The sequence below is a fragment of the Trypanosoma cruzi genome, genomic scaffold (assembly GCF_000209065.1).
Source record: "Trypanosoma cruzi strain CL Brener 1047053516699 genomic scaffold, whole genome shotgun sequence".
In the NCBI taxonomy this organism is placed as follows: domain Eukaryota; phylum Euglenozoa; class Kinetoplastea; order Trypanosomatida; family Trypanosomatidae; genus Trypanosoma; species Trypanosoma cruzi.
Genome location: NW_001849572.1, coordinates 255,843 through 282,593, shown reverse-complemented (window position 1 = coordinate 282,593; position 26,751 = coordinate 255,843). Strand labels below are relative to the sequence as shown.

Below are 26,751 nucleotides of genomic sequence, written 5' to 3'. Positions count from 1 at the left end.
TCAAAGGGACAAACCGTCTATCCGTCGTTGACTGAGCGTCCATCACCGTCGCACGCATTCCTTATCGGCCGCAACACTCCCTACACGCGGAGTGTTTCGTCTGCTCTCCTCGCGGTGTAGCAATAATCGTGTGACCGGCCACTTAACAGCCACCAATTGCGCAGCGCCCGTTCCAGGTGCGGGAGCATCGCACAGCGTCCACTCTTTCTATCCCAACAGCTCATAGGGGTAACGCCACCGCACGGTAACCTCATTATAATGGGCAGCCCTGAGGCGGAGATGGAAAGAGTCATGCAAACAAATATATTTTTACTCTCTCTTGCGGTGCTCGAAAACAATCGTGACGGCGTTGCAATTATCATGACGGTTCCTTCCCGCAATGCCACTGGCCAAGGAGCTACTGTGAACGCACTGCGTGGAAGTCACGGTGTTCGCCGTTGCTCCCTCCAACTACCCACGACCACGCCGGCCATTCCCAGACGGTGGATATGAGCGTTGCCAAAGACAGCCACAAGCACCAAAACACCGGGCTCCACGGTGCCCTCCATCACCATCCGCAGCGTGCGTGCGTGCGTTTTCAGCGTACACAGCGCTCCACAGCGTGTGCAACTTGGCTTGTCTGTGTGTATATGAGTGTTTGTCAGCGCCTATACTCGCGAAGCAGCTGTGCGCCACAAGAGAGTCAGAAAAAAGCAACGGCAAAGAGAGGCAGATAGCACACACGCAAATTACACATATCATCACAGATACACGCCGCCAGCGGAATGGGTGCTCTCAACCACAAAACAATGAAAAACAAAACAAGAAGCCGAAGCGTGGGACGACCAGCGCACACACTCTCATTGCTCCCGTAAAGCAAAACACACACACACAGAGAGAGAGAGAGAGAGGTCGCCCACTCAATGCAATGGAACCAAAACAGAAACAGTTACGGTGCTCCGCCCATGCAGCCAGGCAGGACGGCAGCGGTGCGTGTCGTGCAAAAGAGAGCACCAACGGGCCTGCATGGGTGTGCAAGCATATATACAATGGGCACATTATGTGTGTGCTTCGTGGGGTGAGGTGAGGGCGAGAGTCCATGCAAGGGGACACACACACAGAGAGAGTGAGAAAAGGGCGAGTGTGTGTGCGGGCGGTGCACAGCTCTCTCTCTCTCACTCTCACGCGGCCACCACCGCAGCCGCAGCCGCACACGCAACAACAAGAAGCAGCAAATGAGGGGAGGTGGTGTGGGAGATCGCGGTGCTGCCGTCACTGTCGCCAGTTGGCGCCGTATCATTTTTTTCAGTGCTGTTGACTGCTTCTGGTGCTGCTTCACTGGCTGTAGGAGCGACGTTGGTATTATCAGCTTCGAGTTCGTCGTGGGTTCTTTTGGAATCATGCCGTTCAGGATCGTCACCATTCTCATTCACTGTTCCCTGGGCATCACCATTGCCATATGTAGGGATGGATGAGGCTGCTGTATATGCTGGATGGCCGGTATTTGCACTCTTTACCAAATCTGCTTTGTCTCTCTCTTGACTGTATTGCTCTGCCGCATCATCCTTCGAAGACGTTTTAGTTGCTTCAGAGTCCGTTTCGGTTCCTGACGCTGCCGTATTGTCATTTTTCCCTGTTGGATTCTTTGAGTCTTTCGGTGTTGCTGTTATTGTTGGAGTTTCTCCCGTTGATGGTACTGACGGTGTTGTTTTTCCTGTGGGTTTGCTATTGGCGGTCGACACGCTGGAGGAGTCTTTGCTATTTACGTCATTCTCCCCTGCGTCGCCTCCACTTGCACCCTTACCACGAGCTTCAACACTTATTTCTCCTTGTGTATTAGGAGTGTTTTTATTTTGGTCGGTGTCTAACGCCTCCGGAGTCTGCACCGTGGGCAGTGCGGGCACATTAAGCGTTTTTTTTGACGGTTCATCTGTTCCTGAAGAATTATTCTTCTGAGTGACTGAACTATCGCCGGTGTTCTTCAAACCATCACCCGCACTGGGAATAGGGGACGAAGATTTATCATCGGGAACAGGAACCTTCAAAGTGGAATCTTCACCTCCGTTAGAAATTCCACTTGAGCCACCACCGCCACCACCGCCACCACCAGTTTGACTGTCAGCACCAAGTTCACTGCGACCAATACCATCAGAATCACTGGCATCAGGAGGTGGTGGTGTTTCTGGCGCTGGTGGCAGTGCCGGAGGTTGTGGAATTGAATCTAAGTTCAAATTATCCCTTTCCTCAGAAATATCTTTTACGTCCTTCGCTTCGGCTTGTATCGCATTAATGAAGAACGCTGATCGCAATGGCCGCGTGAGCACGGTTTTATTGCAACCCCTCACCAAATACGACGTTTTCGCACCCAACCCGCCCGACGCCATGGAGCCACCCTGTGCGTTGTTGGGAGTACCCCTCGCATACACAGCGCCGGCACCGCACCACAGCACGCAGAGGGCACACACCAGCAGCACACAGCCAGTCATCATCATCGCCATCACTCCTGTCACTTGCGTGTAGCCTTCAGCACAGAATAACACCCCGTCAATAGAGAGAAAAAGCAAAGGGTAAGAGACAATTCACACAGCAACGCAACAATCACCGCAAAGTAACAACTGGCAGCACCCCAGCAGCAGCAGCGCACACACTACTAGGCACGTGAAATCACTACGATTCCAGAACCTGCGCACCGAACTAAAAACCAGAAGTTAAAAGAAAAGAAAAAACACACCCGAAGCTCCGCTGCGCGCGCATATGAGTGTGTCTGGGACGCGTTCAACGTGGCGGATGTGGGAAGCGACGCGGAGCACACAGCAGGGCAGCGGAAGCAAACAAAACAAAAAAAATCATCATAATTGCTCTTACTTTATACATCGGACCACAGTAGACGTACACATGTCCCCGTAGATGAGTGCTGGCCCGCACAGCCCATGCACCCTTTTAGCCCACAGCGGTGCACGCCAGCGCGGATACGGCGAGCAGCAGCGGGGCACACACACACGCAGAGCTGCTGAGGCTGCCGTCGATTTCACGGAGACGTGACGGTGCGCGGGTGGTCGTCGTGGTTGGTGCCTCTGCATTGCTGGACGTCGACGTTGGTGCCTCTGGCGCGGCGGTCGTTGTCGTTGTTTTGGTAGTCGTAGTTGGTGCCTTTGTGGTTGTGGTCGTCGTGGTTGCTGATGCAGTCATCTCCTTTTCCTGTTCTTTCTCAGACTGAATCGGCCCACTTTTTGCCCCTGACGTAACGGTTGTTGCAGTCGGTGGCTGTAGCGGAACGTCAGGAGTTTGTAGCTTTGACTGACCGGACACACCTGATGCAACTTGATTGTTGGACGACCCACCGGATACCATACCTTGCGCGTTTTCCGTACCATTCGCAATAACTGTTTTCTCTACTCTTTTGCTTTGTTCCACTTCTTTTTTAACTGGCAGCTGTGCCCCTGGTACCTTTGGCATATCGGGAGCCACCTGTTCGTCGACACCATTAGCTTTCACGCACACGGACGGGCAGCAGCACAGGACGAGCACCAACAGGGCGCACAGCAGACGGCAATTCGTCATCATCGTGAGTGTGGTCGTTCAGTGGTGTGGAGCTGATCTGCACAGTGAGGGAAATGGAGAGCAACAGGGGAGAAGAGAGGTGCGGCAAACACACACAGAGGGCACACCACATGAGGAGAGGGCGGCAGCCAGGCATGCACCGTACGCCGCACACCACGCACGACACACACTCCAATCCACGGCAACAGACACACACACACACACGCAGTCCTGCCACAACACCAACACACAGATGGAAGAGGGAGAAGCAAAAAGGAGCGGCACACAAGGCTCCACCGCATGCACATACGGCGAGAGCGGTCCGTCGTGTCTGCACCCCTCACGGAGGGTGCGCACACACACAAGAAGAGGTGCAGCGCACACAGCAACACAAAAGCAAAGTAACAATAATAAAAAGGAGAGATCCCCTCACACCACGTGGATTGTTGGTCCACGGGAAGTGCAGAAGGAATTCATCACAAAAATAATTCGGTTGTGTTTGGCCCTCGTTCATATTCAGCGCACACCACTTCATGCAAGCACGGCCACCACCGCAGCAGAAGCCGCACACGCAAATATAAGCGCAAGGAATGGAATAATGCAACCAATCATTTATTTGTGTTTTTTTTTTTTTTGGAGGGTGGAAGATGTCTGTATATGTTGTTATTGTTTTTGCAGAGGGCAAATCTTCATGCCTGCATCGTGTGTTGGGGATTTCTGCAGGGTGCACAATTATGTTTTTTCCTCTTGTGAATGTTTCTTGTGTTGGTGCGGCCAATAATTCGGTTTGTGATGTTCCTGCCTTTTGCTGGTAAATTGTTGCAGTAGATGTTTCCTTTCGTTGCTGTGGCACCTGATTTCTCACCGTTTATTGCGGTGGAAATGAAAATATGTGAATGGACTCCCACACACCAGAACGCACCTTCGCTCCTATTTATTGGTGCATGGAAGGGCATGTGTGTTTGGTGGTGTCTCGTCCATATATTCTTCTGGGTGTACATTCCCCTGCAGGCTGAGGGCGGGATGACGCTCTGTCGCGGTGCACTTCCCTCGCATGCCGCCCACTGTGGTTCATCATGCATCACTCCCTCTCACATACTCCGTGGTGCCACACCGCTGATATTACTGCAGCCGCTGTGATTCCGCGCACTTCACGCATTTCATTGTGCCACAATACATCCGCTCGTGTGGCCGCCGCATCCAAACAGCGGTGCCCAATACCGTGAGCGGCAGTCCACATCCCTGCTTGTCCCAACGCAGTGGTGCTTGACTGTCAGCCAGGCGTCAGACAACAAGAGAGTATTGTGCTGGCAGTACAACACACGGAGCTGCAGTGAATGACTCGGGCGGCGACGCATCTACTTGCCGCAAAGCAGTGAAAAGGAGTCGGGCAAGATAATGCCGGCTGCATGCACGACACCATATCCACAGCCAAGGCATGCGACGTGATGTGTGTTTCACTGATGCTGTGAAATGCCTGCAGACGACGTCACTAGTGGAGGCATGCCACCCATGATCAGCGGACAGACAATAATCGGCATGGGAGGCCACAAAAGGCAGCAACGACACCAGCAGCAGCAGCAGCAGGAGCAGCTCTCTCTTCCTCTCTCTCTGTTGCCTCCGAGAAGTAAATACTCCACCAGTCACAGCTGACTGTGCCATCGTGACACTCCATGCACGTCGTGGCTGCGTCAACACATCCTGTTCCCTGCTGCGCCTCAAAAAATGCCTCACTCCGTCCACTAAGTGCATCGATGCGGGCCGTGCCTGGGCTGTTCGTGATGACCACAACGATGTGAGGGTCACCGAGTCGCAGCATGTTTGTTGTGACGTTGTTGCATGGCACCTGCACACACACACACACGCAGCGCCTGCATCCCTCCCTGTTGTGTTCGCCCTCTGCCGGACTGGCCACACACACGGGCAGCAGCAAAATCATTTCACCCTCGACGACCCAAAATCAACACCGACATCCCTCGCGACGCAAGGATCTCAGTTGCCAGCACGGGCTTCCTGTCGCTCTGCCATCGACGCTGAAACACGGCACAGTGCACGCACTTATTTTCCTCGTGTGCAGTCAGCCGTTTGCTTCACACATTCCTCGATTGCTGACGTCCATAAAAGCACGCCACAAAAGGCCACTGTGATCGCACAATCTCTTGCGATGAGCGTCTGTGTGTGCATGGATCCGCTGCTCACACGTGCTGGCAGGCAGCCTGCAGCCGGTGCCCTCGTGCCAGTTCATCGGCTCCAGCACGGAAAAGAGAAAGTGGTCTATTCCCGATGCACTTATTCCCACCGGCAGCACCAACACGCTGGTCGCCAGCCGTCATTCCTCAGCACATCCAGGAATGCCGAAAAGTGAAGTGGAACTGCCAGCCAGCAACGCCACAATCCCCGCACACATGTCGGCTCCACCAGAGAAGACACACAAATCACAAAAAACACCCTTCACATGTCATCCGAAAATCATTCGGACACACCGCGACACGCCGAACAGAAGTATTCGTCACTCCATACACCTCCCCACACAATCACATAGTCCATGCACCACGCACGGCAGCAGCTCACACGCGGTCAAACAAATTTTCGTCGGAACAGTGTTATCCACGTGCTGCAGTGGGAAGTAAACAAAAGAGACGAGCTGCCAAACCCCAAAAGAGTTCAACGACTGGCCACAAGTCAGCGGAACGCAGCCACTCAAAAGTATTCAGTCCAAATGCCCTCAACCTCCCACCTTCTCTCACAATAGCCCCAAGAGCTGCAAAAGATTGAATACAAGCGCCCTGACAAATAAGCTCGATTTGCAAGACAAATAAGCTCGATGTGCTCCCGCTGTCATCCGGGGCATTTGTTGTCGCCTTTGCGGTGACGGACGCCAATCGTTTGTTCCAAACGACGCTGTGCGTCTGCAACGCGTCCTGCGCTCTGAGACGCGCGCGCCTCACTATCACAATGAGAATAAAACAATAGTTCTTTAGCCAGACCGAAATGCAGACAGTGCCATGCCTCCGTCGATGCATGGGAAGGCGGCGACGAGCATTCCGCTGCCGAGGGATGCCGTCCCCAAGGAACCGCGACGCGTTTGCAGCCAAATGGGGGTCTCCCCGGACCACATTCGCGCCCCTCATGCTGAGCAGCGAATTGCCGCCTGGGACGCTGTGCGCTGCAACGAGGCGTGCGTCTTCCAGACACGGCGTGCCCATGACGCCCTGGACGGCGTCAGACGATCGGCCGTTGAAACGGCCTGCGCCTCCCTGGGACCATATGACGCAGGCCGCTGAACGGACGGCCCGTCTCTCGCTGAGCATGCGTCTGGATCCGCTGCGCTGCCATTTGACTCCCCGGACGGCCGACCTCCCTGCGGGGTCTCCACCGCACAGCTGCTGGCAGCCTTGCATGCTCCTGCCGAGCGGAGTGTCTTTTCACCAAGCACGGCCACGGACATTTCTTTATTTCCCCGCCTGGCAGCAGCATCCCAATCGCCCACAAGAGTTCCTGCCGCCAGAAGCCCTCTCGGCGGTGGAGGCGCTCCGCCTTGGCCCGCTGGCGGTGCACGACGACGTCAGCGAGGGAATTTGCGCCGTGCCGCCTTCACTGGCGGATCGAGGTCGCGCAGTTGGCTCCACATTTTCCTCATGGCACTGCGGAATCCCACGCAACGTGACAGCGGACGCTGATTCCGTCATGGCACGATCCCTCCCGCAGGACTGCGCCAATGCCTGGCACGTGGACTTCCTTGCTGCCGTCAAGAGGTTATACCGGAAGGATGTCCAGGAGGAAAAGGAAGACGCGCACACCGCACGCCAGGCGCTTTTCGGTTTGGCGAGGACTCTCTTCCTGGCGTCCGCCCCGACATCGTGCCCCGAGTTGCGGCACTCCGTACAGGCGCGATGCGACTCCTGCCCACTCTTCGACAGGCCTGTGCGTGCCCTGCCGATCACAAGTAACTCCCTTTGTATGTCGGTGGTGCCATCCTTCCCTCACTGCGGTGACCGGCCTGCCTCCGCCGGAACATCTTCCCGACGTGAACACCGCCACTCCTTGCCGACCAGCAAGCGGCGGATTGACGTCCTCCTGCCCAATCTGCGGCTGAGCGCACTCGCCCGTCCACAATATGGAAGCACATGCCCGACGTACTCAGCCTGACGTTCCGATAGTTGAAGAAGTCCTTGCACGAGGATGCTGCAATGGCGCCAGCGTCTTTTTAACAGGCGCCTCGCGCGCAGGTCGCCACCGAAAATGCCGAGCGTATCAACGGGAAAAAAACGGACAAAGCACATCTGCAAGCTCCAATGACAACCATAGCCCTTCCGCCACCGCTTCATCACAGACGCCACGGGCTGCTGATCCCACGACGAACCACGGGATACTTCGCTTCATCGACTGTGGGAATGCCTTCGTTGTTGAGAGTAAGGACTGCGACTGTTTGGGAATGCCCAGCATGCACGACCGCCCGTATGCGACGGAATAATTGCCACTTTGGTACGGACGGCCCTTGCGGTACTCAGTAATTGTTTTCACAACACGCAACGAAAAAGCAGAAACGAATTATTTTTGTGATGAATATTGGCTGCACTTCCCGTGGACCAACAATCCACGTGGTGTGCGGGGATCTCTTATTTTTATTGTTACTTTGCTTTTGTGTTGCTGTGTGCGCTGCACCTCCTCTTGTGTGTGTGCGCACCCTCCGTGAGGGGTGCAGACACGACGGACCGCTCTCGCCGTATGTGCATGCGGTGGAGCCTTGTGTGCCGCTCCTTTTTGCTTCTCCCTCTTCCATCTGTGTGTTGGTGTTGTGGCAGGACTGCGTGTTTGTGTGTGTGTGTCTGTTGCCGTGGATTGGAGTGTGTGTCGTGCGTGGTGTGCGGCGTACGGTGCATGCCTGGCTGCTGCCCTCTCCTCATGTGGTGTGCCTTCCGTGTGTGTCTGCCGCACCTCTCGTCTCCCCTGATGCTCTCCATATCCCTCACTGTGCAGATCAGCTCCACACCACTGAACGACCACACTCACGATGATGACGTGCCGTCTGCTGTGCGCCCTGTTGGTGCTCGCCCTGTGCTGCTGCCCTTCCGTGTGCGTGACAGTAACTGCTGACGCGGGACAAGATGACACTAGTCGATTGCCCAAATTATCTCAGGAGCCAGGTCTTACAGCCGATTCTTCACATTCGAATGCTCATACAAACCCGGTTCCGAGAATTGCCGATGCGTTATCTCCACCAGTTAAGGCCGTTAAGGAAGGAAAATCAGGTGTGTCGTCCAGTACAGAAAATGGAGAAAGCGCGACTGAACAGACAGAGTCAGAAAGTGTGGACACCAAATCGAGAGGTTCAACGGAGAATTCCAGTAAGTCGGTGGTAAAAAAAACAGAGCAGATTCCGGGATTGTTAAGACCTAATGAAGAGGCTAACCTCCCGATAACAAATACGAAGACAACGACGACCACAACCACAAATGCGCCAACTACGACTACCACAACAACGACAAAGACCGCCGCGCCAGAGGCACCAACGTCGACGACCACCCGCGCACCGTCACGTCTTCGTGAAATCGACGGCAGCCTCAGCAGCTCTGCGTGGGTGTGTGCCCCGCTGCTGCTCGCCGCATCCGCGCTGGCGTGCACCGCTGTGGGCTGAAAGGGAGCGTGGGCTGTGCGTGCCAGCACTTAGCCACGGGGACATGTGTACGTCTACTGTGGTCCGATGTATAAAGTAAGAGTAATTATGATGATTGTTTTTTGCTTTGTTTGCTTCCGCTGCCCTGCTGTGTGCTCCGCGTTGCTGCCCACATCCGTCATGTTGAACGCGTCTCAGTCACACTCATATGCATGACACGCACACGACTGTTTAAGTGGCCACACTGTTGAGGATAGGTGTAAGCGCACTGGAGCCATTTGGGCGCAGGTTTTTTTTGTGTTTTTAATATTTTACTTTATTGCTGCTTGTTTACTTTTGTTTTGTTTCTTCCTTGCTTTGTGTGTTTTTCTTCTTGTTAAATTATTGCAGGTCGCTGTGCGTTTTTTGCACTTTCATTGGTTCAATATTTCTCATGAAACGCGTGCTGCTGGTGGTGTTTTTTGCTGTGCCTTGTCTTTTTGCTTTCACTCTGCGTTGACGGGGTGTTAGTTTGTGCTGAAGGCTACACGCAAGTGACAGGAGTGATGGCGATGATGATGACTGGCCGTGTGCTGTTGGTGTGTGCCCTCTGCGTGCTGTGGTGCGGTATTGATGGAGTTGCTGAGACCGAGGAACCTGAAATTGGAATAGTGCCCGGTGTGGATGAGTATTTGGTTGTGGAGTGGCGCTCTCAGCTGCGGAGGGAATGCGCGGAGGAGGTCAGCAGGAGGACGGGAGGCAGGGCGAATGCGTCCACCGTTGAGGAATGTGTGCGTGAGGGAATGGAGGGTTTGCGTGCCGTTGTGGATGGCCGTCGTCATTGGAGACATCAGCGGTATGCCGCTGCCGCTGCTGCTGTTGCTGCTGAAGAAGGGGATGCCACCCCGGAGAATGATGACCAGGCGAGGAATAACGAGGATTTGCTGCCCGAAAAAAAAGATGAAACACCGGTGACTTCAGGACAAGGATTAGCAGATGCAACAACAGTAAAGGAACGGACGCCACATAATCCTGCAGCCGCTCCTGTGTTGACTAAAAACGGAGCTTCAGAACACCAAAAAGAACGTGGGAAAGAGACAAAGAACGAAGAAAAAGCCGAGGATGAGGAGGAAGAAACAGAGACACGCGAAACAACAACACCAGCGGGAGGAGGAGGAATAAAAGCACCATCTGTTTCTGCTGGTCCTGGTGTCATTCTTACTTCGGGGTCTTCTTCTCCTTCTGGCGTTGATTCTTCATCCAGCATTGGTGGTGAAACAGGGCCTACAATCAGTACTTCATCCAATACAGTTGGGAAAACTTCGAAAGAAGATATGGCACTACAAGCAAAGGAGAGTCAACACGCCCAGCTAGGCGACGGAGAGGCAGCAGAAACACTCAACGACGGATCGCAACAAAACAGTTCTGCTCCATCACCAACGGGGGACCAAAATGACAACGGCGCCGCCACGTTGAGTGCCGATGGTTTACGCTCTTTGGGAGTACAAATAGCGGTAAAAGGGGATTTAGAAGCTTCCCGAACAGAAGAACCATCAGATGGTCCAAGTACAAACCTACCAGAAAGTGGAAGGGCTCCACCGGAATCATCACAAGCAGCAGCAGCACCAGAACCCACGCTTCAGCACAAAGTAATAACGTCAATAAAAGAGGAGACGGAGAGCGAGAACATGGATGCATCCGAAAATTTACCTGGGGCGCCTAAAAGAAGTAACGAAGATCCTGCATCCACAGCCACCACAATGCAGAGTACATCAACTGGCAGTCAAGAAGGAGCAGCTACGCCGTCTACGGATGGAATTCCTCCACTTCAGGAGGAAAAACTCATTGGAAACAATACTACTGAGAATGTTCAGCCTTCAGATACTGCAGGGACTGAAAGACTCAAAAGTGTAAATACATCTAAGGTTGGCGACAGTGACGGCAGCACCGCGGTCTCCCACACCACCTCCCCTCTTTTGCTTCTTCTTCTTGTTGTTGCGTGTGCGGCTGCTGTTGCGGTGGTGGCCGCGTGAGAGTGCGGGAGAGAGAGCCGTGCACCGCCCGCACACACACTCGTCCTTCTCTCTCTCTGTGTGTGTGTGTCCCCTTGCATGGACTCTCGCCCTCACCTCATCCCACGAAGCACACACATAATGTGCCCATTGTATATATGCATGCACACCCATGCAGGCCCGTTGGTGCTCTCTTTTGCACGACACGCACCGCTGCCGTCCTGCCTGGCTGCATGGGCGGAGCACCGTAACTGTTTCTGTTTTGGTTCCATTGCATTGAGTGGGCGACCTCCCTCTCTCTCTCTGTGTGTGTTTTGCTTTACGGGAGCAATGAGAGTGTGTGCGCTGGTCGTCCCACGCTTCGGCTTTTTGTTTTGTTTTTCATTGTTTTGAGGTTGAGAGCACCCATTCCGCGGGCTGCGTGTGTGTTTGTGTATGATGATATGTGTAAATTGCGTGTGTGCTATCCGCTCATTTCTGCCGTTGCTTTCTTTGGACTTTCTTGTGCTGCACAATCACTCTGCAATTATGGGCACTGACAAACACACAAGCCCACACAGACATGCTATGCCGCACACACGCACAAGGCTCTGGCTGCTGCGGCCCTCAGGAGGAGTGCAGATGGGAACTCGTGAATTGCCTTTCCGACGTGCTGCGGGTGTGATGTTGGCGGCCTGCAACAAGTGAGTGTTGTTGAGGGTGCCTTGAGCGAGTGCGGATTGATTCCTGCCCAGCTGCTGCACGTGCCGAAGTGCCTTTCTCGCTGTGAATTCGCCAACGGGGGTTTCTCCGCCCGTGCTGGGTGATGTGCGCCTGTGTCGGAGAAGCGGATGCGTTGGAAGAGACAACAATAATACGACTGGCGGCAGCGCATGGGTGCTGCGAAGGGCGACTGTATTCTTTTGCATCCCGCTGGTTGTGTTTTTTGCGTGGGCGTTGTTCAGTGTCTACTGAAGTGTGGCGAATAACGTCACACACGCCGTGGCTCCTGCTGCTGCTGGCGGTGACAGTCGCTGTGTGCTCCCGGTGCACTGTTTTTTCATCTCCTGTTCCGTATATCTGTGTGCGTGAGTTGTTGTTGTTGGGGGTGACTGCGGTGCGGATGATGATGGTGCCACTCACTGTGGATGGGTGGCTGTGCTCACTGTTTCATCCTTTTTTCTTGGTATGTTCTCTTTCTATTTCTCTCTCAATTACACACGAAGAAGGAAAACAAGCGCCAAACGCCACTGTGAAATTCGAAGGCACTGAAAGGACCAACAGCACACACACCGCCCACACACACATATTTATATGCTCTTACGTGTTGCCGCAGTCATGGCACCCCGCACACACAACCGTCGCTGCGTGACCGGATCCAGCGGAAGGAGGAGGGAAGGAAGAGAGAGTGAGCCGCAGAGGCCCAACATGTCCCTGCATTTGTTTACTTCCGCGGTGCTGTTCCTCCTTCTAATGTTCTGCGGCAGTGGTGAAGCTGCTGCCGCCGGGGGCAGTAAATCAAGTCAGGGAGGTTCGTCGGGAAAATATTATGTTTGGAGAGACGTGAAAGATGAAGAAGAAACAGTGAGCTCGCTCTGTGTTCCCAGTCTTTTGAAAGTGGGGAGTGATGTATTTGCCGTTGCCGAGGCGCAGGACACGAAAAAGGGTGAAGGCGGTTTTACTGGGATTGCATCGAAGCTCCTGGCGTGGACTGGTGAACAAACAAAAGAGGAGTTGGATAAAACAAAATTGAAGACACAAGTACTGGAGGAATGTTCTTCCGACGATAAGAAAGGCGTCTGCAGCATAGCGAATCAGGCTGTTTCCCAAAAAGTGAAGAATGTACATGTGAGCCGACCAACAACAGTTGTGAAGGGAAATGATATTTACATGCTTGCTGGAAATTACAGCTGGACACTTACCGCTGTTGGTCAGGCAGTTGACTGGGGACTCATGCTGGTGAAAGGGAATGTCAGTAAAAAGGAAGACGAAAAGAACGAAAGAATTTATTGGAATGATACTTACATTATCCCGTGGAATTATAATGGCAATCAAGGATCACTGAAGCGACTGGTTGGCAGCGGTGGATCGGGTGTTAAGATGGAGGACGGTACGCTTGTGTTTCCGCTGGAAGGGACGAAGAAGGAGGATGGCACTGAAGAGGATGGAAAGACTGTTTCGCTGATCATATACTCGAAGGATACCAAGAGTTGGAAGCTGTCGAAGGGGATGTCTGCCGGTGGCTGCGGTGTTCCCTCCGTCGTGGAGTGGGAGAAGGACAGAAAACTCATGATGATGACTGCGTGTGATGATGGCCGCCGCAGAGTGTACGAGTCCGGTGACAAGGGGGATTCGTGGACGGAGGCACTCGGAACACTCTCGCGTGTGTGGGGCAACAAAAAGGGTGAAAAGGTTGAAATCGTTGGGAGCGGGTTCATCACAACGAAGATTGAGGAGAGAGACGTGATGCTCGTAACTCTGCCGGTGTATGCCAAGAAAGCTGAGAAAGAGGAAAAAGAAAAGGGCGTACTCCATCTTTGGCTGACGGACAATACGCACATTGCTGATATTGGGCCGGTATCCGGGAAGGAAGAGGAGGATGTCACCGCCAGCTCCCTGTTGTACAAAAGTGCTGAAAGTAAAGATAAGAAGGATGAGTTGATTGCACTGTATGAGAAGAAGGGCGGTGACGATGCATCACACAGTCTTTTGTCTGTGCGTCTGACTGCGCAGCTGGAGCGGGTGAAGGAGGTGCTGAAGACGTGGAAGAAAGTGGACGAACGTGTCTCTCAGCTGTGCCCCACTTTACTTGCTCAGGAGGTTACCTCAAGTGAAACTGCCTGCAGTGCTGATGTTAAGATCACGGATGGGCTGGTTGGCTTTTTGTCCGGCAACTTCTCTGAGAACAAATGGAGGGACGAGTACCTCGGGGTGAACGCCACAGTAAATAAGAATGATGGGGCAACAAAGGCTTCCGATGGCGTGACGTTCCAGGGAGCGTGGGCGGAGTGGCCCGTTGGCAGTCAGGGGGAGAATCAGCTGTACCACTTTGCGAACCACAACTTCACTCTTGTGGCGACGGTGTCAATTCACGAGGTGCCGACAAAGGAGGGTAATATTCCTTTGTTGGGTGTGAAGATGGCTGGTGCAGGGACTTCTTTATTTTTGGGACTGTCGTACAACAAGGAAAAGAAGTGGTGGTTTCTGTGCGGTGGCGGACAGAACAAGGAGCACAGCCGCGATTGGGATCCGGAGACAAAGAAGAAAGACCACGTGGTAATTTTGCTACGGAACGGCAGCCATTTCTCCGCGTACGTCGATGGTGAGCGTGTGGGTGATGTGCCGTGTGCATTGGAAACTACGGATTCTAAAGTAATCTCCCACTTCTACATTGGAGGCAGCACAGACGGCGCAGGAGGCCAAGAAGACGTGTCTGTGACGGTGACGAACGTCCTGCTGTACAACCGCCCGTTGGATGAAGCAGAGATTGGCGCCCTCAACCCGAATAAAGCCCCCACTCTACCTCAGGAAGAGAAGCCGTCGGAGCATTCAACAGTTTCTTCTGATTCCGTTGTACCTCCCAGTCCTCCGGTGACCCCGAATGATCAGCAAACCGAAACTCCGTCTACTGCCGGAACACATCCGACGGAACAGGAACAGTCGATGGGGAGCAGTAAAGGTGCGGGCAGTGGCGGTGCATCCAAATCAGCGATGTCCACTGTCAGTACTTCCTCAGCAGAAGAGGACTCCGTAGTGCAGGTGACGTCAGGAACATCTCCCGATGGAACTCAAACGATGGATGCTGCTTCCTCGCATGATGGTAACACAGCGGTGGAGACAGAAGCTCGAAATACGGTGCAAGGGGATGGATCACCGCAAATTCCTGTGGGTATCTCTGACACAGCAGATGCAAATACTCCCACCACTGAGGGCGAGGGGCAAGATGGACCCACAGTGAATCCTGAGGCGGGCGCGAGCTCTGGTGAGAATGGGGAGCCAACGGAAGAAGCAAATGGGCAGGAGGAAGAGGTCCAGCCACACGACGGGGAAGTAAATACTACGGCACTCAGCAGCAGCCTCGGAAATGTGTCGCAGGGGCATAACAGCGACGCTGGCAGTATGCGTGAGAGCGGACTGCTGCCATCGCTGTTCGTTCTGTTGGGCCTGTGGGGGTTTGCGGCTCTGTGAGGAGTGGCTGGCTGCCGCGTGGGACACTTGCGACCTCCCCACCACCGACACACACACACACCTGGCAATGAATTTCTCTTCCCAAATAACTTTTATTTACTTTTCTCCCTGTTTACTTCCTTTTTTTGCGTTTTTAATATTTTTTTTTTAATGTTTTAATTTTAGTTTTGCTTTTTTACCAAATTCTTTTATGTTTTTCTGTTTTTGTTTTTTCTTGTTTTTTTCATCTCTCATTCCCGCATCCTTTTTGCTTTTGGGGGGGAGGCAATCACTATGGACGTTTTTTTCTTCATTTCTACTCTTCCTTTTTTTAAATTGTTTCTTGCTGCACTCTTCCTGTGAGGGGTGCCGTGTGTTTCCCGCCCAACTGCTCCACTCGCACACCCACCGACACGCTCATGACGACGGCCCTGTGCGCCTCGCCTGCTGCACGCATGAGGAGGGGCCGCGACGAACGGCGCGCTGAGGGGCGGAGCACACATTTCTTTCCCTCTTGTTTTGTTTCTTTGCGGCCAGGGCGGGCAGACACCCGCAGCGCCACACACACACACAGCCACACCCTGCCGCCGTGTTTTTCTTTTTTTGCTTTTCGTGTTCATTTCACGCGCTGGCAGTCCCGTCAGCATTTCTCTCCCTCCTGATGATTTTTTTCTTTTGCTGCGCTCAATCTTCCGATGGAGAGACGCGACTCCCGTCATGTCTGCGTGCTTCTCTCAGTCCCCACACACACGAGTGACTGTGCGCTGCGGGCCGCACTCGCACGCCGATGAGAGGGCTGAGGGGAGCAGCAACACGCAGATGACCCCATGAAATATAAACGATGTGCGGACACATGGAGGGCCAGACGGTTGAAGCACACGCAACCATCTTTTCAATTTTCTTTTCCGGGCAAAATATATACAGACGGTTTGGTGTGGCCACACGGCAGTTAGGCGATTTCTAAATTTGTATGGAACAGTAATGGACGATTTTTTTTTATTTATAATTATTTTGTGTGATGGGGTTTGTATAAGACGAGGGGGACGTTTTTTTGTTTTAAATAAATCTTGTGTGAACTGCCACTGCTTGGGCTGCTGTGGAGTCATGAGTTTGAGCGGTCTTCTTGTTGTTGTTTCCGCCATGCGTCTCTGCTGTACAGTTTTTGTTGTGCGTCTCTCCACATACTCTGCTCCCTCTTTTCTACTTCTTTGCTTTGTGTTTCCGCAGGCACACACAACCACACACACACACGATGCACATTGCAGTGGGTTTGAATGCTCCTTTTGCAGTGCATGCTGGCAGTTGCGTGTGGCGGCTGTTGTCTTCTTCCGTGGCCATGAGGCGAAGGAAGGAGGAGAGGGAGTGCGCAGCCCGAGTCTCTTTTCCTGCGGGTGTGATGCACCGTGTGTGACTGCGTTGAGTTGGGCTCCGTGTCCCATTGAGGGCGGGATGGCTGGAAATTTTGGTGGCGCGTCATGGATGGATGAGGGTTTGCTTGCGCGTGTGCGTTGTGTGGTGACCGTGGTGTTTTTGCCATTTCTCTGGGGCTGCGGGAATGAGCTGGGGGAGATGGTGGTGGATGTCTTCTCCTCCTGCATGGTGGGTAGCTGCTGGCGTTGTGTGCCTTCCTTGCGTGGATGCCGTCTCGTGGTGTGCAAACTGTGCGGCTGGGCCTGCTGCCCTCTCCTAATGTTGTCTGCTCTCTCTCGCCGTATCCGCTGTGCTCCGTCCCTCTCCCTCCTGTTCCATTCCTTTTCCTTCTGGCTCACGGATCAGCTCACTGACTCCAGCGACTCCACTACGGGTGATGATGACTGCGATGATGACGATGGTGACGGTGCGGCTCCGTGTGGTGTGCGCCGTGTTAGTCCTTGCGCTCTTGTGCTGCTGCTGGGATTCCTGGACATGTATCTGGTGATGCGGATGCGGTGGTTGTGCCGGTGGATGTGTCGTGTGCTCCGATTGACGGCAGCCTGAGCTATCGCGTGTGTATGTGTGTGTCTGTGGGCGTGGAAGAAGTGTTCTGCTGCCAGTGCTGAGGCTCAGTATGAGAATTACGCTTTCAGTGGCTTTGATGTGCGCATGCATAGCAGAGATGGTGAGCTGGGTGCTGTGTGCCATGTGGCCAATGCGGTGCATACATGTAGCAACTGTGCTGCCAACTGTGCAACGAAAGAGGAAGGGGTCACCGTTGCCTTCACGATGAATGTGACGACACATAAATACGCCGTCCCTTATGAATTGTGGTGGCGTCAATTTTCTCCCGATGGAGCCATCCATCCGTCTGCACGGAGCGGCGATGCTGGCCGGATGGGCATCTGTCACTCACCGCCACCCCGTGAAGGGAAGGATGACACAAAATCTGGTGGGACAACTGCTCCGCAAGTGAATGCTGAGCCGTCACGTCAGAACGAGGATTGGCGAGAGTCTGCGGCGGCTGACGGACCCAACACCGTCGATCCGAGTCCCGCATCCAACACGGCGACCAACACGCCTAAGAAAAAGCCTGAGTTTGCCAGCAATCCGAGCGAAATGATGGTCCCGAATGCATCCAAGAAGAGGCCTTCCTTTGCCAACGGTCCGAGAATATTAGTGGCATCGAATGCATCCGGGATCATTTCTGTCACTTATGGCGGCAGGGAACACGTTGCTGCGGATAGCACGTACGAGGTGAGTGAGCGCAACGCCACTCGGCACAAATCTCCTTTCTTCAGAAAATGGCGTCGCGGGCAGTGGATTTGTTGCTGAGGGTGATGCGGGTGGATTGACTCAACGCAATGCCTCTGGACACGAAAACCACAATTACGAGAATTCACCGCGCAGTATTCCGGAAACGGCGTGAGTCCCGACGACTGCTTTGCCCTGCTCTACGAAGCGAAATTGACACTGCGAGAGTTAACTGTTGACGGCATTGTGCGTGTGTGCGTTTATTGTGAGTTTCTGCTTCTTCTGGGATTGTGTGGAGTTGTGGCGGTCTTCTGAGCCGAAGAGTGTGGAATTGCGACTCCTCACGGAGAGCATGTGCCGCGTTCCCTGCGTGTTAATTTTTAATTGCTTTTTTTTGGTTTTGTTGTTTCCCTGGAATGACAAGTACCCTTTATTTATTTAATGTTTGGTTGCTGCACACTGTCATGTGTGACGTGTTTCCTTTTTGTTCTGTTGTTTTGTTGCCCGCACGCGGTGCCGGCCTCATTGCTGTGCGTCCCACGGACTGCACGAAAGGAGGATTGGAGGAACAGGCCGGATGCCGCATGGAATGTGAAGGATGTTGTGTGGCCATATGGAACAGGACGATCTTTTTTAATTTTATTTCTCTTCTTGGTGAAGGCAATATGTATAAAGAGAAACACGGTTGCCTTATGCTGCTTAGCATAAGAAATAAGAGTGCTGCCCCATTTATGTTTTTAAAAGTTTTGGGAGTTTTGTTGGACTCCCATCATTTTTCTTTTTTGTTTTGTTTTTTCCGCCTTTTTAAGTTTTGGTTTGTGTGGAGGTGTGCGAGTTTTGCAGTTGTGATGATTCCGTCTATCTTTTTTGGTGTGCGCTTCCTCTGGCTGCTGCCATTTATTACAATGCGGTGGCTGTACGTGGTGTAACTGCTGTCGCTCCCTACTTTTTTTCTAGGAGCTTTTGAAAAGAATGATCGTGGGAGTGCTGGCTAACTTAATTAATGAATGTACATCCTGATAAATGAAGGCATTCTTTATGATGCTTTCAACCGTATGAATCTTTTGGCAAGAACGCGACTTTGTAGGGGCAGGGAGCCGATAGAGGCCAGATAATATTTGTTTTTATTTTGCCATCCCACCCACCCCCTTTTGATGCCCACCACGCGGCGGGGTCTTGTGGTTGGAGGACCTCAAAGTTTGCCACTTCGTAAGTAATAATATTTCAGATCCCAACTGAGGACAAAGGGCCATGCTAGTGGTCCACAGAATTCTATATATATTGAATGAAAAGAAAACATTGAAGCAATTAAATAACGAACCTTTTTTCCTAACTTGTTTGGTTCCATAGATTATTTCAGGATCCGGCCAGCTGCCCGGAAGATTATTCTTATTCTATTGCAGCTCGAATCCACGTTATTCAACAACGATAGTTTCTATGACGATTTGCCGTGTGTTTTGTGTAGTGTTGGCGCTGGCACTGCTGTGCTGCTGCTCGTGCGTGTTTGCCGCGGGGGATGAGGAGGAGCCGCAGTTGCTTCAGGTGAATGCAGAGTGTGCGGGTAAGGATAAACTCGTGCGTTGGCAACTCCCTGGGAAGTCATTGTGGTACAACTGCACGGTTGAAGATAGTGGTGTGGGACAGATGATTTGCGGCATGGGCGACGGAAAATGTGCGTCCGAATCTGCTGAGAGGCGCAGCAAAGGAGTTCTGAATGATGGTGTCTTCACGATCAACGTCGATGCGCCCACTCCAAGCGCGGTGAAGAGTTGGTGGGAGAGTAACGTGGAGCCGAAAGCGGCCACCGTTGTAAGTGTTCCGTCCGAGCCTTTGGAAGCAGAACCTCTGGGCTCTCAAGAACAAAAGGCTCCCGGTGGCACCTCCACAACAAATTCCGAATCTTCTCCTGCTGTCGTTGAGGTTGCGACTGGTGCCCCTCCTCCTCCTCCACCTGCAACTCCGGGCGGCGCTGGTGCTAATTCTGCTGCTGGCGCTGCGGCCACGACGGATCCTTCTGCTGCGGCCTCGCAAGCGTCGGATTCCGCTCCCTCTGGTGAACTTCAAGGCGCTGCACATTCTACTTCTGCTGCACCCGAATCTATACCAGACCCGGAGCTCACAGAAGGCGGCGGCCACTCCTCCCATGACCCTCCAGTGGAGCTGCAGGAAGAGACACTTTGGCTGCTCCACCGACTCAGTTGTCCCAGACCGGCGAGGACGGGGGTGCAGCGGGAGGCGCCGAAGAGGACACCGCCACCAACACCACCGACACTGCTTCCGGTGAAGTAAATTCTACGGCGGCAAGCATGCCGGCTCCCCTTTCCTCTGCGCCCACAAAGAACGCGCTGGAGAACAGTGTGGGAACTGACGCCTGCTTCCATGACACCCGTCTGCATACCCTGCCACTGCTTGTTCTTGCTGCGCTTGCGTACGGGATAGTGGGCTGAAGAAGTGTATGCGGGCTATAAGTTCTAGCAATCAGCCACGGGATGCATTGCGCTTCTTTTGTTTTATTGCGTAATAAGTAATAGAAAATAATGATTGTGTGTTTTGCTTCATTTATTTTGGCTGCCCTGCTGTGTGCTCCATGTTGTTGCTTCCGTATCTGTCACTTGGCACGCATCCCAGACACACTCATATGCACGACACACTCACAACTGTTTGCGTGGAAGCATTTCTGTGTGAGCTGGTGCATGCACACTGGAGCCATTCTGTGCATCTGTTTGTCTCTTGTATTTTCACCTTTTTAAAAAATTGCTGTTTTTTACTCGTGTTTTTTTTAATTGCCTTGTGTTTATTTTTCTTGCTGATTCATTGCTGCGGGGCTGTGTGTTTGTGTGCGTGTTCTGCAACCGCACCGATTCCAACTGCCCCATGTTGTGCTGCGGCTGCTGCCGTTTGTTACTTTGGCTGTGCGTGGCTGTGTGACTTGTCTCTCACCCTTTGCTCTACGTTGACGGGGAGTTATTTTGTGCTGAAGGCTACACGCAAGTGACAGGAGTGATGGCGATGATGATGGCTGGCCGTGTGCTGCTGGGGTGTGCCCTCTGCGTGCTGTGGTGCGGTGCCGGCGGTAGGTGTAAGGAGGAGGCGGGATCTCCTGCCGGTGGTAAAGGTGCGGTGGAGACTACTGGAGCTTCAGCGTCAGGACAAGACAGCTCAGATCTAAAAAAAGTTTTGCCCAAGGCTAATCAATCAACAGAAACACCTGCAGGAAAATCTTTGGAAGGAAAAGAAGTTAACACTGATCAACTGGTTGTTGTTCCTGGAGTGGAGGATGAAGAAGATGGGAACCCTTCAGAGCAATTAGAAGAACCTGTGGAAGATGGTCCAGATCAAGAAAAAACAAAGCCGAAATTACAAAATAAAGAACAGGAAGTAACGCAGCCGTCACAAGCGCAAGTGGATTTGCCACAGAAAGCGCAGCCACTACTGCAACAGTCACAACCGCTACCCCCATCAGCGCCGCAGCCACACACTCCTGCTTCAGAAGAGGGTAAAGGTGTTGGCGAGAACAATACGGGTGGAGAAGGTCAGCCCTCATTGGGAGCACAAGATATTGGAAACGAGGATCCAAAGGCCCCCATAAAAGGAAACTCATTAAAGGATTCAGGTACAAAATCAGAAAACAGTGAACAGGTTCAAACGACAGTGCCAAAAACAGTACCGCCGGAGAACAAAACCCAAAATGAAATTTTAACTCCGAAAAAAAAGACGAATGAAAGCGAAAGCACGGATACATCCACGAACCTAACCGAACTACCGAAGGAAAATAAAGAATATCCTGCCTTTGTAGAAGTTACGGCGCAGAGTACATCAACTGGCAGTGAAGAACAAGAAGCTGAGCCATCTACAAGCGAAGAACCTTCCCCTTTTGAGGAGCAGCACTCCACAGGGACGAAGACAACTGAGAATGCTCGAACACCGGCTGCCGCCGCGACAGAAAAACTCCAAACTGGAGATAATGAAAAGGTTGGCGACAGTGACGGCAGCACCGCTGTCTCCCACACCACCTCCCCTCTTTTGCTTCTTCTTCTTCTTGTTGTTGCGTGTGCGGCTGCTGCTGCGGTGGTGGCCGCATGAGAGTGAGGGAGAGAGAGCCGTGCACCGCCCGCACGCACACTCGTCTTTCACTCACTCTCTGTGTGTGTGTCCCCTTGCATGGACTCTCGCCCTCACCTCACCCCACGAGGCACACACATAATGTGCCCATTGTATATATGCATGCACACCCATGCAGGCCCGTTGGTGCTCTCTTTTGCACCACACGCACCGCTGCCGTCCTGCCTGGCTGCATGGGCGGAGCACCGTAACTGTTTTTTTGTTTTGTTTTTATTGCATTGAGTGGGCGACCTCTCTCTCTCCCTCTCCCTGTGTGTGTGTTTTGCTTTACGGGAGCAATGAGAGAGTGTGCGCTGGTCGTCCCACGCTTCGGCTTTTTGTTTTGTTTTTCATTGTTTTGTGGTTGAGAGCACCCATTCCGCGGGCTGCGTGTGTGTTTGTGTGTGATGATATGTGTAAATTGCGTGTGTGCTATCCGCTCATTTCTGCCGTTGCTTTCTTTGGACTTTCTTGTGCTGCACAGTCACTCTGCGATTATGGGCACTGACAAACACACAAGCCCACACAGACATGCTATGCCGCACACACGCACAAGGCTCTGGCTGCTGCGGCCCTCAGGAGGAGTGCAGATGGGAACTCGTGAATTGCCTTTCCGACGTGCTGCGGGTGTGATGTTGGCGGCCTGCAACAAGTGAGTGTTGTTGAGGGTGCCTTGAGCGAGTGCGGATTGATTCCTGCCCAGCTGCTGCACGTGCCGAAGTGCCTTTCTCGCTGTGAATTCGCCAACGGGGGTTTCTCCGCCCGTGCTGGGTGATGTGCGCCTGTGTCGGAGAAGCGGATGCGTTGGAAGAGACAACAATAATACGACTGGCGGCAGCGCATGGGTGCTGCGAAGGGCGACTGTATTCTTTTGCATCCCGCTGGTTGTGTTTTTTGCGTGGGCGTTGTTCAGTGTCTACTGAAGTGTGGCGAATAACGTCACACACGCCGTGGCTCCTGCTGCTGCTGGCGGTGACAGTCGCTGTGTGCTCCCGGTGCACTGTTTTTTCATCTCCTGTTCCGTATATCTGTGTGCGTGAGTTGTTGTTGTTGGGGGTGACTGCGGTGCGGATGATGATGGTGCCACTCACTGTGGATGGGTGGCGGTGCTCACTGTTTCATCCTCTTTTCTTGGCATGTTTCTTTATTTCTCTCTCAATCACACACGAAGAAGGAAAACAAGCGCTAAACGCCACTGTGAAATTTGACGTCTCTGAAAGGACCAACAACAGCACACACACCGCCCACACACACATATTTATATGCTCTTACGTGTTGCCGCAGTCATGGCACCCCGCACACACAACCGTCGCTGCGTGACCGGATCCAGCGGAAGGAGGAGGGAAGGAAGAGAGAGTGAGCCGCCGAGGCCCAACATGTCCCGGCCTCTCTTTTATTCGGCGGTGCTGTTCCTCCTCGTGATGGTGTGCTGCGGCACAGGAGGTGCAGTCATCTCAACCAAAGTTTGAATGGAAAGTCATCACTGAGGGTGAAACTGTGAAATCTTTGGGCGTTCCCGGCCTTTTGAAAGTGGGGAATGATATATTTGTTGTTGCCGAGGCGCAGTGCAAGAAGAACAGTGAAGACATCATCGTTACTGGCATTGCATCCCAACTTCTTACGGAAACGGAGGATGTTGAAAAGAAGGAAGCTCTGAAAGATGCCAAAACGAAGACACTATTTTTGGAGAAAGAAGGTTCTGGAGGGAATAAAGTGGACGTGAGCCGGCCAACAATAGTTGTGAAGGAAAATGATATTTACATGATGGCTGGGACTTACAGCTCGAACCCTGCTGCCGCTGATGATCAGGATGAGGCTGACGTGGCTCCTTTGGGACTTCTGCTGGTGAAAGGGGCAAGTCAGTGATAAAGAAAGCAAAAAAATTGACTGGAAAGAAACCAAGGGTGTCACACTGAAAGCTTTCCTCAAACAACACGAATCTTTGACGCGGCTGACTGGCAGCGGTGGATTGGGTGTTCACACAGGAGACGATGCGCTTGTGTTCCCTATGGAAGGCATGAAGTCGAATAACGCAGTTGGAGGAAGAAACACCATTTCGCTGCTCAAGTACTCTTCGGATAATAAGAGTTGGACACTGTCGAATGGGATGTCTGCCGGTGGCTGCGGTGATCCCTCCGTCGTGGAGTGGAAGGATAAACTCATGATGATGACTGCGTGTGATGGTGGCCGCCGCAGGGTGTACGAGTCCGGTGACAAGGGGGAGTCGTGGACGGAGGCACTCGGGACACTCTCGCGCGTGTGGGCAAAAAAAAGGGTGAAAAGGTGAAAATCGTTGGGAGCGGGTTCATCACAGCGAATGTTGGAGATGATAATAAAAAAGTGATGCTCGTCACCCTGCCGGTGTATGCCAAGAAAGCTGAGAAAGAGGAAAAAGAAAAGGGCGTACTCCATCTTTGGCTGACGGACAATACGCACATTGTTGATATTGGGCCGGTATCCGGGGAGGAAGAGGACGCTGCCGCCAGCTCCCTGTTGTACAAAAGTGCTGAAAGTAAAGATAAGAAGGATGACTTGATTGCACTGTACGAGGAGGAGAGCGGTGATGAGGACGAGGCATCACTCGGTATGGTCTCTGTGCCTCTGAATAAGCAGCTGGAGCGGGTGAAGGAGGTGCTGAAGACGTGGAAGAAAGTGGACGAAAGTGTCTCTCAGCTGTGCACCACTTTACTTGCTCAGAAGGTTACCTCAAGTGAAACTGCCTGCAGTACTGATGTTAAGATCACGGATGGGCTGGTTGGCTTTTTGTCCGGCAACTTCTCTGAGAACACATGGAGGGACGAGTACCTCGGGGTGAACGCCACAGTAAATAAGAATGATGGGGTGGAGCAGGCACAAAGTGGCGTGACGTTCACGGGGCGTGGCGCAGGGGCGGAGTGGCCTGTTGGCAAGCAGGGGGAGAATCAGCTGTACCACTTTGCGAACTACAACTTCACTCTTGTGGTGACGGTGTCCATCGACGGTGAGCCGAAGGAAGATAACTCCATTCCATTGATGGGTGTGCATCTGGAGGGTAAAGACAAACTTATGGAGTTGTCATATGACAGTGAAAAGAAGTGGTGGGTGCTTTGCAGTGACGGCAAGATCAAGAAGCTAAAAAGTACTTGGGAGACACGGGCACAGTACCAAGTGGCCATTGTGTTACGGAACGGCAACCAGGGCTTTGCGTACGTCGATGGTAAGCGTGTGTGTGGGGATGTGCAACGTAGCTTGGATAATACGGATTCGAAAGGGATCTCCCACTTCTACATTGGAGGGGATGGAAGCAGTGCAGGGAGCAAAGAAGACGTGTCTGTGACCGTGACGAACGTCCTGCTGTACAACCGCCCGCTGACTTTTTCAGGTGGGAATGCCGAGGTGGAAGAGGATGCCGATTCACCATCGAAAGATATTGTGTCACCACCGGGAGATCCGCAGCCAACTGAAGCTGTTTCTCTATCCGAGGCGAGAAATCAAAAGACGACGCCTCCTGCAACGGTACCTTCTGAAGTTCCAGTGGTGCAAACGACCTCGCAGCAGTCTCCACAAAAGAGTGAAACACAAAAAAATACGATGGTGCGGGAATCTGCCACTACACAAGAAGCGCCGGCGAATACATCGCAGGGAAGTGTGGAGAAGACGGCGGCTTCGAACTCCCATGCCGCTGGAGAAGCAACAGCGACGCTGGCACCGTGCGTGAGAGCGGACTGCTGCCATCGCTGGTTCTGCTGTTAGGACTGTGGGGGTTTGCGGCTCTGTGAGGAGTGACTGGCTGCCGCGTGGGACACTTGCGATCTCCCCAGCACCGACACACACACCTGGCAATGAATTTCTCTTCTCAAATAACTTTTATTTATTAACTTTCACTTTTTGCTTTATGTGCGTTAAGTTTTTTACATTTCTTTTTCCTTTGTTTTTTTCATCTCTCACTCCCTCATCCTTTTTGCTTTTGGGGGGAGGCAATCACTATGGACGTTTTTTTTTTCTTTTCTACTTTTCCCTCTTTAATTGTTTCTTGCCGCGCTCTTCCTGTGAGGGGTGCCGTGTGTTTCCCGCCCAACTGCTCCACTCGCACGCCCACCGACACGCGCATGACGACGGCCCTGTGCGCCTCGCCTGCTGCACGCATGAGGAGGGGCCGCGACGAACGGCGCGCTGAGGGAGCCGTGACGTGTGGGCGTGCGACGAGGGCCTGTGGGGCGGAGCACACATTTCTTTCCCTCTTGTTTTGTTTTCTTTGCGGCCAGGGCGGGCAGACACCCGCAGCGCCACATACACAGCCACACTCTGCCGCCGTGTTTTTCTTTTCTGTGGACGGGAGTGTGCTGCTAATACCGTGCGGTGATGGAGGGCGGAGAGCTGTGCCAGACGTATTGCCGACGGACCACTGTGCATCCTCAGTGAATTCCCTACTTAATGGCTGTCTTCCGCACACTGTAATGAGCGAAGTGTTTCCCCCTCTTTGTTCTGTTGTTTTGTTGCCCACACGCGGTGCCGGCCCTGCGGCTGTGCGTCCCATGGACTGCACGAAACGATGATTGGAAGAACAGGCCGGATACCGCATGAAATGTGGAGGATGTTGTGTGGGCTGGTGGGACAGTAAAGTCCTTTATTGACCTCTTTTTATTGTTGAGGGCAATATGTATACACAAACACACGGTCGTATTGTGCTGCTTGGCACCTGAAATAAACGTCTTTCCGAATCATGGATTT

At 52.9% G+C, this 26,751-nt stretch overlaps 9 protein-coding genes and 1 pseudogene across 9 annotated transcripts, besides 33 other annotated features; 7 read left to right on the top strand and 3 right to left on the bottom strand.

Annotated features, from left to right (window-relative positions):
• Positions 1-489: part of a sequence feature (areas not merged during assembly with more than two copies in the genome that could not be assigned to a particular haplotype) that runs on past the window's edge.
• Positions 490-563: a sequence feature (haploid, Esmeraldo-like haplotype).
• Positions 564-3,230: a sequence feature (heterozygous, Esmeraldo-like haplotype).
• Tc00.1047053508163.320 (mucin-associated surface protein (MASP), putative) lies at positions 1,161-2,477 on the bottom strand (the record flags this gene model as incomplete). The annotated part of the gene is made up of 1 exon (XM_816350.1): positions 1,161-2,477. The coding sequence occupies one exon, from the start codon at positions 2,475-2,477 to the stop codon at positions 1,161-1,163; it is 1,317 nt and encodes a 438-aa protein (XP_821443.1).
• Positions 2,062-2,088: a microsatellite.
• Positions 2,920-3,543, bottom strand: Tc00.1047053508163.310 (mucin TcMUCII, putative; the record flags this gene model as incomplete). Its single annotated transcript, XM_816349.1, has 1 exon — positions 2,920-3,543. One exon carries the CDS (start codon positions 3,541-3,543, stop codon positions 2,920-2,922), a length of 624 nt encoding a protein of 207 aa, XP_821442.1.
• Positions 3,231-7,903: a sequence feature (areas not merged during assembly with more than two copies in the genome that could not be assigned to a particular haplotype).
• Tc00.1047053508163.300 (uncharacterized protein) lies at positions 5,036-5,458 on the bottom strand (the record flags this gene model as incomplete). Its single annotated transcript, XM_816348.1, has 1 exon — positions 5,036-5,458. The coding sequence occupies one exon, from the start codon at positions 5,456-5,458 to the stop codon at positions 5,036-5,038; it is 423 nt and encodes a 140-aa protein (XP_821441.1).
• Positions 5,076-5,113: a microsatellite.
• Positions 7,904-8,066: a sequence feature (haploid, Esmeraldo-like haplotype).
• Positions 8,067-8,606: a sequence feature (heterozygous, Esmeraldo-like haplotype).
• On the top strand, positions 8,534-9,157 carry Tc00.1047053508163.280 (mucin TcMUCII, putative; the record flags this gene model as incomplete). Its single annotated transcript, XM_816347.1, has 1 exon — positions 8,534-9,157. The coding sequence occupies one exon, from the start codon at positions 8,534-8,536 to the stop codon at positions 9,155-9,157; it is 624 nt and encodes a 207-aa protein (XP_821440.1).
• Positions 8,607-8,721: a sequence feature (areas merged during assembly that could not be assigned to a particular haplotype. This can correspond to areas where the two haplotypes were merged or to regions with more than two copies in the genome that were merged during assembly.).
• Positions 8,722-9,504: a sequence feature (areas merged during assembly that could not be assigned to a particular haplotype. This can correspond to areas where the two haplotypes were merged or to regions with more than two copies in the genome that were merged during assembly.).
• Positions 8,937-9,045: a microsatellite.
• Positions 9,505-10,881: a sequence feature (heterozygous, Esmeraldo-like haplotype).
• Tc00.1047053508163.270 (mucin-associated surface protein (MASP), putative) lies at positions 9,682-11,148 on the top strand (the record flags this gene model as incomplete). Its single annotated transcript, XM_816346.1, has 1 exon — positions 9,682-11,148. The coding sequence occupies one exon, from the start codon at positions 9,682-9,684 to the stop codon at positions 11,146-11,148; it is 1,467 nt and encodes a 488-aa protein (XP_821439.1).
• Positions 9,975-10,003: a microsatellite.
• Positions 10,882-10,923: a sequence feature (areas not merged during assembly with more than two copies in the genome that could not be assigned to a particular haplotype).
• Positions 10,924-11,547: a sequence feature (areas merged during assembly that could not be assigned to a particular haplotype. This can correspond to areas where the two haplotypes were merged or to regions with more than two copies in the genome that were merged during assembly.).
• Positions 11,548-11,846: a sequence feature (areas not merged during assembly with more than two copies in the genome that could not be assigned to a particular haplotype).
• Positions 11,847-12,757: a sequence feature (haploid, Esmeraldo-like haplotype).
• Positions 12,421-15,294, top strand: Tc00.1047053508163.250 (trans-sialidase, putative; the record flags this gene model as incomplete). The annotated part of the gene is made up of 1 exon (XM_816345.1): positions 12,421-15,294. One exon carries the CDS (start codon positions 12,421-12,423, stop codon positions 15,292-15,294), a length of 2,874 nt encoding a protein of 957 aa, XP_821438.1.
• Positions 12,758-14,063: a sequence feature (areas not merged during assembly with more than two copies in the genome that could not be assigned to a particular haplotype).
• Positions 14,064-14,278: a sequence feature (haploid, Esmeraldo-like haplotype).
• Positions 14,279-15,015: a sequence feature (heterozygous, non-Esmeraldo-like haplotype).
• Positions 15,016-15,599: a sequence feature (areas merged during assembly that could not be assigned to a particular haplotype. This can correspond to areas where the two haplotypes were merged or to regions with more than two copies in the genome that were merged during assembly.).
• Positions 15,385-15,518: a sequence feature (A-rich).
• Positions 15,600-18,466: a sequence feature (areas not merged during assembly with more than two copies in the genome that could not be assigned to a particular haplotype).
• Positions 16,262-16,286: a sequence feature (AT_rich).
• Positions 17,356-18,021, top strand: Tc00.1047053508163.240 (uncharacterized protein; the record flags this gene model as incomplete). Its single annotated transcript, XM_816344.1, has 1 exon — positions 17,356-18,021. One exon carries the CDS (start codon positions 17,356-17,358, stop codon positions 18,019-18,021), a length of 666 nt encoding a protein of 221 aa, XP_821437.1.
• Positions 18,467-19,426: a sequence feature (heterozygous, Esmeraldo-like haplotype).
• Positions 18,890-19,071: a mobile genetic element.
• Positions 18,896-19,328: a mobile genetic element.
• Positions 19,106-19,328: a mobile genetic element.
• Tc00.1047053508163.234 (trans-sialidase, putative) lies at positions 19,378-20,229 on the top strand (the record flags this gene model as incomplete). Its single annotated transcript, XM_816355.1, has 1 exon — positions 19,378-20,229. The coding sequence occupies one exon, from the start codon at positions 19,378-19,380 to the stop codon at positions 20,227-20,229; it is 852 nt and encodes a 283-aa protein (XP_821448.1).
• Positions 19,427-21,810: a sequence feature (areas not merged during assembly with more than two copies in the genome that could not be assigned to a particular haplotype).
• Tc00.1047053508163.230 (mucin-associated surface protein (MASP), putative) lies at positions 20,944-22,023 on the top strand (the record flags this gene model as incomplete). The annotated part of the gene is made up of 1 exon (XM_816343.1): positions 20,944-22,023. The coding sequence occupies one exon, from the start codon at positions 20,944-20,946 to the stop codon at positions 22,021-22,023; it is 1,080 nt and encodes a 359-aa protein (XP_821436.1).
• Positions 21,811-22,713: a sequence feature (heterozygous, non-Esmeraldo-like haplotype).
• Positions 22,714-24,770: a sequence feature (areas not merged during assembly with more than two copies in the genome that could not be assigned to a particular haplotype).
• Tc00.1047053508163.210 lies at positions 23,416-25,800 on the top strand (annotated as a pseudogene).
• Positions 24,771-25,610: a sequence feature (heterozygous, Esmeraldo-like haplotype).
• Positions 25,611-26,751: part of a sequence feature (areas not merged during assembly with more than two copies in the genome that could not be assigned to a particular haplotype) that runs on past the window's edge.